Source organism: Centroberyx gerrardi, chromosome 20, assembly GCF_048128805.1.
Source record: "Centroberyx gerrardi isolate f3 chromosome 20, fCenGer3.hap1.cur.20231027, whole genome shotgun sequence".
Taxonomy (NCBI): Eukaryota; Metazoa; Chordata; class Actinopteri; order Beryciformes; family Berycidae; genus Centroberyx; species Centroberyx gerrardi.
The window spans coordinates 8,929,542-8,940,000 of NC_136016.1; the positions used below are offsets into that span (position 1 = coordinate 8,929,542).

Sequence of the window (10,459 nt, forward strand, 5' to 3'; positions counted from 1 at the left end):
AGTTTGTATTTCTCATTATTTATTCCCGGATAATTCATTTGGTGTTATCGTTCAGGGGGAAAAAGGCACCAATCCCTTATTTACCTTTACTTTGTCATCCGCAGATAACCTTCTTCGTCGCCTCTCCTCTGGTCTTTCTCACTCATCGCCTGTATTTTTTCATGCTGCCAGCAGAGGGCGGTGCAGGACTAACTTTTCACAACTGAACACACTGGCTTCATACACTGCCAAGTAGCCTAATGCCTATTCTCATTAAACACTTGTAATACAAAAAAACAAGCACACAGACTGTCTCTCGGATGTCTTTTATTAAGTCTCACCACACTGACAAATGCACAGCGCTCTGCTACTTCCAATATTCAACTCATCATCAGTTCATCCCTAAATCTCTCCCGTCCATAGTTTTATTTGGCAAAGTTGTGCAATAAATAAGTATTTACAACTATAAGGAAAAAAAGCAATTGAAAAGCAACAACAAATTAGAGGAGCAAAGTCGTAAATCAAAAATCATATGGTAATGTGACAGCCAGTGAAACAGCCCGCAATCAATATTGTTGCATAGAAAGTTGAAAGATCTCGGAAACATAGACAATGGCCACTAGTTTTAGTGGATGGATAAAGACCTGGGTGGGCCGCATTCTCTCTCTCTCACACTCTCTCTCTCTCTCTCTCTCTCTCTCTCTCACTCTCACTCTCTCTTTCTCAATCTTTCTCTCACTCTCTCTCGCTCTCTCTCAATAGTCTTAAGATTCTCTCCAGATCCAACTGTCTTGGATCTTTGATGGGCCATCGTGGAATTTAAAAAAGTATCCCAGCAAAGACAGCTCAGATATCTGTGGGGGGGGGGGGGGGGAAGAAAAACAGATCACAGATAGATAGATGGATCACAGATATGACCATCACAGGAGTCACATTTCTTACAAGAGGAACTGTCGGAAAATCCTGCAAGTTAGATGCACTGAAGGCTAATATAACCAAAATGAACACATACAGCAGCATGCCTTACCTCTGCACTCGTATCTGAGGTCTGAGAAAAGGACGTGTTCCTGAGAGAAGACAAACAGGCCCAGTCTGCCTCCTGCCAGGGTGTGGTCGTACACCGGCCCCGAGTCCGACATGATGTCCCTGCCCTCGTACACCACCACCCTGCAGGGGACACACACACGACCAGCACTGGCCCTTTAACACTGCACTACAACACAACATAACCTCTAAACACAGCCATAGACGCAGAGCAGCTATAACCGCCTCCAGGTATCTCTTCCTATGCATGCTACCTTTTATTTAAAGACATAACCCACCCTAAAACACTTTCACTGTTTTAGGATGGGTTTTACTGGCACTGTTAAAAAACAGCTATTGGTGATGTGCTTTTCATTTCTGGACCCATTTTGTTTTTTGGGGAGTATTCTTCTTATTGCCATGGATAACTGTCCAAACGTACATTAGATGATGTGAAGTCATGTTGAGATATTTCCATTGCAGCTACAATAAAGTTTAATAGCAGAAAATAATTCAGCTATCTAAACAGTAAACGTCAGGTTTTGGTGTCAGTCCCTCAGACTCAGTTCCTAGACTCAACATTTTGCACTGACATTATATGCAGGGAGAAATCCATCGTAGAATAGGCAAAGATACCAATTTCTCCACCCACAGCAGCCTAAATAGACCAGAAAGCAATGCAGTCACAGCTTGCATCTGTGCAGATCTGTGGTCGTTAGCCCTCTTTGACAGGATTTTTGTAATTCGAACAACTGGCCATGGGACACCACAGCATTGCTATCTATCCGCTCACTTATTCTAGACTGGAATAACTTACTGTGCTATTGTTACTGCTCTCTCCACCTACGCGGAAACAGCCCAGAGAGCCATCTTCTCTGGGGATTGTCAAAAGTCAATGACTAACTGAAGCAGAAGCAGACAAGGCAGGTTGAGGGAAAAGTGGATACACCAAAAATTAAATTACAGCACTTTATCGCAAAATAACTCCTGGAATGCACTGAACATCACAAATTGATGATGTCTAACAGTCTAAGAGTATCCGAGGGTGGATTTCTCCTTTTAAGGGTGGAACTGAATGTAGTTTCTACAGATGTAAAAAGTTATTCAGTGGGGACTAAAACCTGGATGAAATGGAGGGCTGGAATTGCCCCAAAAGCCAAGCCCCAAAAGTGTGACTTAAAGGCTGAGCCAATGATATCAAACGCTTTCACTGTGAAGAGAAAGTAATGGGTTACTGCTAATGTGGAGTAGTTTCCACAAGGGAGGGGGTGTTTTTCTACTCAGGAAGCCCAGAACTTTGTCCGCCTCCCAAAAACTTTGATTTTGAGTTTGGCAACTTTCAAAGAGGGATAACTTCCATAATCCTGATCCAATTGTGGTTTATGACAACTCAACACGAAAATCTGAATTTGGACTCGGCAGAGGAATACCACTCCAGTGAAGAATGCTTCAATTCACTACATCTTCGTGAGTCCACAGGTTCGCATCTCAGTTCTCTGGTTTGTGGCGATGGTTCCTTGACCATAGAAACAACTAATTAATTGTTTAATTGAACCGTGTTCCCCTTTTGATAGAGAGAAAACTAACAGAAAAAATACATTTTCCTTCATGTGCTGGATATCCTGGGGTCAGTCACATTCAGGGATCTTGCATACATAATTCTAGCCACTATCAAAACTTCCAGTACCAAGAACCAACACAGGAACTGACAATTTGGAAATGATAATAGAATGATAATGTCCTGGTACCTGATGAATCCAGTCTTGGGTCTGTGGATGAGGTGCATGCGGTAGGCCGTGAAGTCCTTCCAGCCAATTTTGTTGGGGTCATGCCACAATGTTCTGACCTGAGACACACACACACACACACACACACACATACACACACTCAGAGGTGAGATTTATCATGTTTAATCCCTCACAATGAAATGTATTAGTGGTGATTTCTGTTACACCAGGCAGAATATGAAGCCAAAGAGCGATATAAAGTGGTCAGTCACTGATCCGTGCCTGGTGTCTGGTGTTTCCAGTGTGCCACAGGGCATTGCGGAGATACTCCCCTGGTCCTGTGGTGGAGTTGACCACTTTGATGGAGACTCCCGCTGTGCCGAAAGCTTTGGACGGCCTCTTCTCCCAGTAGGCCTGGGACACCTGCTCTCACAGAATGAGAGGGTTTGGAGGATAAAGGAGAGACAGTTTGGGTTAGATGCCTGCAGATTGTCATGATTTATGCTTGAAAAATTGTCGTCATCTGCTTGTGCTTTTCCCCTGGTGTTTTTACTAGCGGCTGCTGTAGTAGAAAACCAGGGGAGCTGTAGTGAAGGGGATTTTTGACGGTGGATGAAGAGAACTTTTAAATTTAAGCCCATTATTAATTAAAAGTTTTAGAGGAGAATTGAGGGAAAATGGCCATTTCTCTTCCCATTAGTGAAGCCAATGTGTGTCGACGCTGGAGTTATCATCGGAAATAAAGTGGATGCAGCCAAGCTGGAAATTGGTGCAGCCAAAATTTTTTGGGAGTAGGCCAAGCCCATAATGTGCAGAGTGCCCACCAGGAAGTTTTCAGCATTTGTGTGCTGTGGCACAACTGTAGTATTGTCAACATTAGGAGTAAATCATTCACTGTTTATCGGAGATGTGTGTGTGTGTGTGTGTGTGTGTGTGTGTGTGTGTGTGTGTGTGTGTGTGTGTGTGCGTGTGAGGGGAGGAAAGCATTCAAGGCTCACTTGTTTCCACATGACAACATAGAAGCGGCGACTGGACTGGTAGGCGAACACGACGCCTGCGTAGTCGTCATCTCGGTTGGTGTTCACGTAAAACGTCACGCTGAAGTCCACCGCGCTGAACTTGTCATATCCTGTCACCAAACACATTCAATCAGGTTTATGTTTGACTCCTCATATTCACCTTCTAGCATTTTTCTTCATACTCTTCTGAGATAGGGTTAAGTCTCACCGAGGGCGATGCCAGGGTCGGAGTTGGCGGTCTGCAGCAGCTCGGTGCCCTGGCTGCGGATCACCCAGAAGGGGTCAGACTGGGTGGTCCCCCGCGGGTCCAGCAGCACCACCTGAAACTTCCTGAAGTCGGTGTATCTGATGTCCCGGTTCTCCGGACAGGGGTCCATCGCGTCAGGGATGCTGTCGTTGTCGAAGTCGTCGTGGCACGCATCTCCACAGCCGTCACCTGAAAGACAGATGGAAGAGGAGAGAGGATGCAAGAATGTGATTTTTTTTTTCTCTGCCTGGAATGAGATGGAGGGAGGAAGGGAGGAAGGAAAAAACGATTGGAAAGGGCAATAGTCAGAGGATAAAGAGGATAAAGATTATAGATGAACCAATCTGTTTTTCCCTATTTAATCACACGGTTGTGTTGAACGTCACACTATTATGCTGAATGTCAAACATGAAAATGACCAGGACTATCCATGACTAAAATACTAATAGTCATAGGTTTTACTGCATGACAGCATCATCAATTTATCATTGATGAATACAAATGTTTGCACATGGATGTCAGATAAACAGTCTGTTTCCCCATCAGTAATGCTTTGTATTATGATGCCAGCGATGTTCTCATAACACTGCAAGAACTAAATCATACAACATGAAAGAAATCATCAAAAACAACTAGCCAACTAGAAGTTTTAGCCAAGTTTTAAAGTGGTAATGTTCAAGATTCTCTTTTCTTTTTTTTGGCGACATCTTTGGTGCTAAGCTCTCATTGCTGTTTGTGTTTATGTGTTGCACTGCACTTCCCAGAAATCATCTGTCAGTCAAACCGTGTGTCCAGTACTGTGACGTCTTTTTTCTGTTGATGAAGTTTGAGTTTCTGTAGGTGGCGCTCTTTTCTTTGTCCGTTCAGCCACGGTGGCTATCACCGCTCATGCTAACTACCCAGGTCTTCTTTATTCCAAACAAACACATGACATAACATGTAACATGGGTTCCAGTATGTGTACTACCGACCGTCAGAGTCCAGCTGGTCCCTGTTGGGCACCAGTCTGCAGTTGTCCCGGTCGTCAGGGACACCGTCGTTGTCGTCGTCGTGGTCACAGGCGTCTCCCTTCCCGTCCTTGTCGTGGTCGGCCTGGTTGCTATTGGCAATGTAGGGGCAGTTGTCCAGAGAGTTCTGGTGTCCGTCCTCGTCGATGTCATCGTTGTCGTCACACGTGTCTCCCACCAGGTCGCTGTCGAAGTCAAGCTGCACACACACCAACACACACTCATATTACAGTAACATGGTGGCTCAGCCCAACAGACTATGTATATGCACCTACAGTACATAGAGATGTGTGTGTGCTTGTGTGTCTTTGTGTTCTTCTCTACCTGTAGTGGGTTGTGTAGAAGAGGACAGTTGTCACACTGGTCTCCAACACCGTCCAGGTCTGTATCCCTCTGGTCGGTGTTATAGATCAAGGGACAGTTGTCACGGTCATTCAGAACCTCTGGAGAGAGAGAGAGAGAGAGAGGGAGAGAGAGAGAGAGAGAGAGAGAGAGAGAGAGCGAGAGAGATATAGGGGGAGGGGGAGAGTGGCATAGGAATGGAGACAGAGGGAGAGAGGGGAGAGGAGTGAGAGCAGAGTAATTACATTTTATATGGCATTTAAGATTTTAGTACACATAAAACCAGGGCATAACCAGTCCATCCAATCTGAATCATAATTGAGACTAGCTAAATGTCAATCCATCTCTAATCATATCTGTATGCCAGGCCTGATTAGCTGGTACCGTCTCCGTCAATGTCGATGCTGCAGGCGTCTCCCTCTCCGTTGTCGTCGGTGTCCGTCTGCAGCGGGTTGTTGTCAAACGGACAGTTGTCACAGTGGTCCCCGACCCCGTCCCTGTCCGAATCAAACTGACGAGGGTTGTACACCAGCGGGCAGTTGTCCTATGCCAAATATACACACACACACACACACACACACACGCAGGGGATGTGAATATACACCTGTCTTCAGAATATACACTTGTCTTCAGATGGCATAATGGCACTCTGTTTTGCCTTCAGGGTGCAGTCATATTGTCATCTGTCAAAAGAAACACCTTATTCCAATGTATTAACCTGGAATTAATGTATGGAAAAGTATTGTAGGCCTATAGCAAGTGCATAATAATATATTATCACAATTTTAGCCCTTTCACAGTATTATTGTGTGCTTAGAATACCTTTCAATAGGCGAATATACAGGTTAATGCAGTAGAATATAATATTACCATCCTAACACAACAATTGGAAAGGTGCACCACCTTCTTATATAGAACTATACTATGAACTATACATAGATACAACTTCTTACTTAACACTATCTCATCCTCATATCCTCCATGTCTCATTCACATCATCTCACCCTCTCATCTAAGATGTCATCATTGTCATCATCAGGATCACAGGCGTCTCCCTGGCCATCATTGTCCAGATCCTCTTGTCCAGAGTTCGGCAGTCCAGGACAGTTATCCTGCAGCCAATCACGACACAGTTTAGCGGCCTCGCATCGAACCAGAACACAGCTCAGATGTCTGCCAGCCAATCGGATAGATATTTCCACAGATTTCTGAGTGTGAGCACCACAATGGTGTGTGTGTGTGTATGTGTGTATGTGTCCAATTGCTGTTCAGAGGCTTTTCCACCCTGCTAAGAATAAAATTCTAGGGGAAACACTGAAGCCTTGTATTGTATTGTATTTTTTATTCAAATTTAAATTTTCAAATTTAAAGTTATTGAATATCGGCACAAAATATCAGCTATCAGCAGCTTCATTTCAAAAATAGTGGCACTGTCCTTCAAAAAACAGTCTAAACCCAGTGAGCATCTATTACCTTGTGACAGTGGTAAGTAGCGTTCCACTTGCAGGTCAAGCCGTAGTTGGGCCAGCCATCCAGATCCGAGTCTTCACCACACAGGAAGCCATCGCCCGCGAACCCCACGGCACACACACACTTGAACAAGACCTCGGACGCCAGGCCCAGGTACACACACGTGGCATGTTTGTGGCAGGTGTGTGTGTTGTCTTTGCAGGGATTGTATGGCTCACACACCTACATACAAAATAGCACTTTGAGAATGCAAAGGTGTATGATCAAAGAAAGTATGTTTAGACAAAAATAAATGTTTGCACATGAGGAAACACACATGCCTGCCTGGTTGCCTGTGCTGCCTGCAGTCCGAGGCCGTAGGGCTGGGTGCCTTTATAGCGAGGGGGGCAAGGCAGACAGTAGTATCCAGGATCTGTGTTCACACACTCTGTAACACACACACCTTCCACTTTGCACTGCGGAGACAGAGGGATTGCCCGTATTCAGCATGTCAAACAGTGATCAGTGAGTATGTGTATCACAGGTGTTGTGTATAGGAGGCACTAAAGGGCCCTCTTGGGATGAGCCTAGTCTGGAGCTCAATAAGCTGTCATGGAGCCGTCATGATAGATTGCCCCAGTTGAAGTGTGTGTGTGTGTGTGTGTGTGTGTGTGTGTGTGTGTGTGTGTGTGTGTGTGGTATTACCTCATTCTCATCTTCACAGTGAGAGCCATTGCCATGTAAACCAAGCGGACAACGTCCACATTCCCATGACCCGTCGCTATGTGATGTGCATTCCACGCCAGGAAAACATGGACTTGACAACAGGCAGCTGTCTGAAAACACACACACACACGCATGCATGCATATGCATCAATACACACACACATGCAGTGAGTTTAAAACAGTGTTTCACAAAGGGTCAGAAACCAATTAGTCAGAAATTGGGTCATGGGCCTAGAAATTATTCTGAAGAAATGTCTGTGTTATGTGCCAACGCCTTCCTAAGTCCCTGTAATGTAATATAGGCAGAATAAGTACTGCAAGGTGTTCATTTAGTAGCCTTAAAAATTGGATACATTTTGCTTAATCTCCCTAACCTGCTAAAAAGGTTTTGGGTGCTCAGAATTGTAATTTCCATTATTTTTAAAATATGTGTAAGGAAAAAAGTTTGAAGGCCGCAACTTTAGGGATTAGAGATGAGAAGTTACACATCAGAAGTTTACCCATGGACTGGTTTACCTATAGCCTAAGGTTTGCTTACAGGGTTCAGATTTACCAGTAGAGTTAAGGTTTACTTATATAGGCTTAAGGTTTACCAACACAAGTTAAGGTTTACCTATAGGACACAGTTGTCTGTTGCATGCTTCATAGTCCACAGCGTCTCCAGCACACTTCTTTCCTCCGTGCTGAGGGACAGGGCTGGAACACTCCCGCTGGCGACTCGACAGACCTCCTCCACACGACTCTGAGCACGGTGACCAGTCAGACCAGGCCGCCCAGCCGCCGGCAACTACACACACACACACACACACACATCACTTACCAGTAAGCCAGCAAGTGCCACCGTGCAATTTGTATGTATTTGTGTCTGCATACTCACTGGGGCAGAGTGTGTTGTTGCAGGATTGTGTCTCCCTGGTGTTGCCCGGACACCCTTTGCCCCCCCTCTGTGGTGGTGGGTTGTTGCAGAGACGGACACGTGTGATGTCGCCTTCTCCACATGTGGTAGTGCATGCGGACCAAGGAGACCACAGGCCCCAGCTCCCGTCAACACGCACTAGACATGGAATGAGCGCATACAGACGGAGCCATTGTGAAAGCCCCAGTTTTTTACATGCATGCTTGGAAAAATCCCTCAGTACTAACGCATGATAGATCCCAGGATCAGGGGAATTCTGCACAAGCTACCACCGCAGCTCCACATTGTGTATACATTTACACACCGAAACCAACATGCTTGACTGTGATTACAAACCCTGAAATCCATTTGTGTGAGCTTGTCTGAAGTTGAAGGATTTGCTCTTTGGGGAATATGCAATTCGTCCCGAAGAACCAGGCATGCTCAATCAATCACAGAAACAGAGCAAATCATGATGTGACGCGTCTGACTTGCAGTATGATGTCTTACCTTTGCGGTCACACTTTATCAGCATGCAGCTGCGCGTTTGAACTGAGGGGCCGGAGCAGGAAGACATGATGCCATCGCAGGATCGGCCCCGCTGCTGCCCTCCGCGCCCACAGGTAACCGAACAGTAGGTCCACTCTGACCACGGGGACCAACCGTCTTCGTTAGCTTCACACACACACACAAAGATTGAATTTTATGACATTTATTCTCTCACCTCTGACCCTAACATACTCAGCTGACCCAAACTCACACATATATCATTTCCATATTAAATCATAACTTGGCTATGGGTGCAGGCGGCCAGAGATGCTGGACAAACTCACCCAGACACACAGGGCAACACTCTCCATCCATAAAGGAAGGATTGATGCAGGATACAGGCCGACATGACACTTGCCGACACACCACCTTTCCATCCTAGAGAGAGAGAGAGAGAGAGAGAGAGAGAGAGAGAGACCAGTGTTAATACATTTTGATTTTATAATAACAATATTATTATTCAAAAACCATAGCCATGTTATCTTGAGCCAGAGTTTTGCTAAATGTCAATCCATGCATAACGATACCCCTAATAGCATTTTACTAAGAGAAACGGGGAGAGAAAGGAAGAAAGGAACGACTATGCAATTAAAAGCCACCATTTTGTTAACTGCCACAACTCATCCAAAGCAATACTAATGATTTTTTTATGAAGAGAAACAGAGACAGAAAGGAGGAGAAAGCCAGAGGAAAAAATCGAGCGAGACTAACAGCGGCAGTGTTGCACATATACGATGGAAAAGTCTATCTTCACTCAAGTTGGAAAAATCAATATTTCCCTAAACAAAGACACTGCCAAAGGAGGTGAGATAGTTTCACTTGATTCCAAGGCATCTCATCTTTATTCAAGAATGTCCTTAAATCATGTGGCATTATCTTTAAACATGTGATATGCCTTATTAAGATATTGCTGCTTCTTTCCAGGAAATTTTTGAACCAAATGAAACTGCATTGGAAACTCACCCATTTTCCTTGGTTCAAGAAAATACACTTTTTAAGGATAAACACAAAAGGAAATGACTTGTAAAGATGGACATTATTGCAGTGGAGAAGATTTACCACCTAATCTAAAGGGATACAGAAGATCTCGGGGTCTGCTGTATGTCCATGACAGATCTTCCATCAAGTCAGAGAATTGCATGGCGCTTTACCAAGGATGATCGCGCTGCTATATTTTAGATTGCAGTTACATAAATTGTGTTCAACACTGACCTGGCAAGTGCAGGAGGTGCAGCTGTCAACCTCCCACTCCTCCCCCTGCTCATACACTCGTCCATCCTGCACACACCAGACCTCCCCGTCTCTGTCTCTGTCTCTGTCCAGGTCATCATCATAACGGCTGCTGCTGCTGCTGTTGCTGCTGCTGCTGTTGTTGCTGTTGTTGCTGTTGTTGCTGTTGCTGTTGCTGTTGCTGTTGCTGTTGCTGTTGCTCAACTCGGCCAAAAATATACGCATCTCCTCATTTTCTATTGTCTGAGAACACACACAAAATTGAA

General features: G+C 45.0%; 1 protein-coding gene across 1 annotated transcript in view; it reads right to left on the bottom strand.

Annotated features, from left to right (window-relative positions):
* Nucleotides 1–775: 775 nt before the first annotated feature.
* The window catches only part of LOC139918435 (thrombospondin-2-like), a 10,866-nt gene continuing 1,182 nt past the window's right edge, over nt 776–10,459 (bottom strand). Inside the window, exons 3-21 of the mRNA XM_078290715.1 lie at nt 10,399–10,436; nt 10,176–10,329; nt 9,248–9,341; nt 8,925–9,089; nt 8,397–8,573; nt 8,133–8,306; nt 7,499–7,629; nt 7,135–7,269; nt 6,818–7,036; nt 6,349–6,456; nt 5,729–5,888; nt 5,327–5,445; nt 4,967–5,201; nt 3,957–4,184; nt 3,728–3,858; nt 3,012–3,152; nt 2,751–2,848; nt 1,007–1,146; nt 776–833 (exon numbers count right to left, since the gene is read on the bottom strand). Coding sequence (XP_078146841.1) covers nt 826–833; nt 1,007–1,146; nt 2,751–2,848; nt 3,012–3,152; nt 3,728–3,858; nt 3,957–4,184; nt 4,967–5,201; nt 5,327–5,445; nt 5,729–5,888; nt 6,349–6,456; nt 6,818–7,036; nt 7,135–7,269; nt 7,499–7,629; nt 8,133–8,306; nt 8,397–8,573; nt 8,925–9,089; nt 9,248–9,341; nt 10,176–10,329; nt 10,399–10,436 — 2,655 coding nt within the window. The 3' untranslated portion in view covers nt 776–825. The remainder of the gene's footprint in view (nt 834–1,006; nt 1,147–2,750; nt 2,849–3,011; nt 3,153–3,727; nt 3,859–3,956; nt 4,185–4,966; nt 5,202–5,326; nt 5,446–5,728; nt 5,889–6,348; nt 6,457–6,817; nt 7,037–7,134; nt 7,270–7,498; nt 7,630–8,132; nt 8,307–8,396; nt 8,574–8,924; nt 9,090–9,247; nt 9,342–10,175; nt 10,330–10,398; nt 10,437–10,459) is intronic.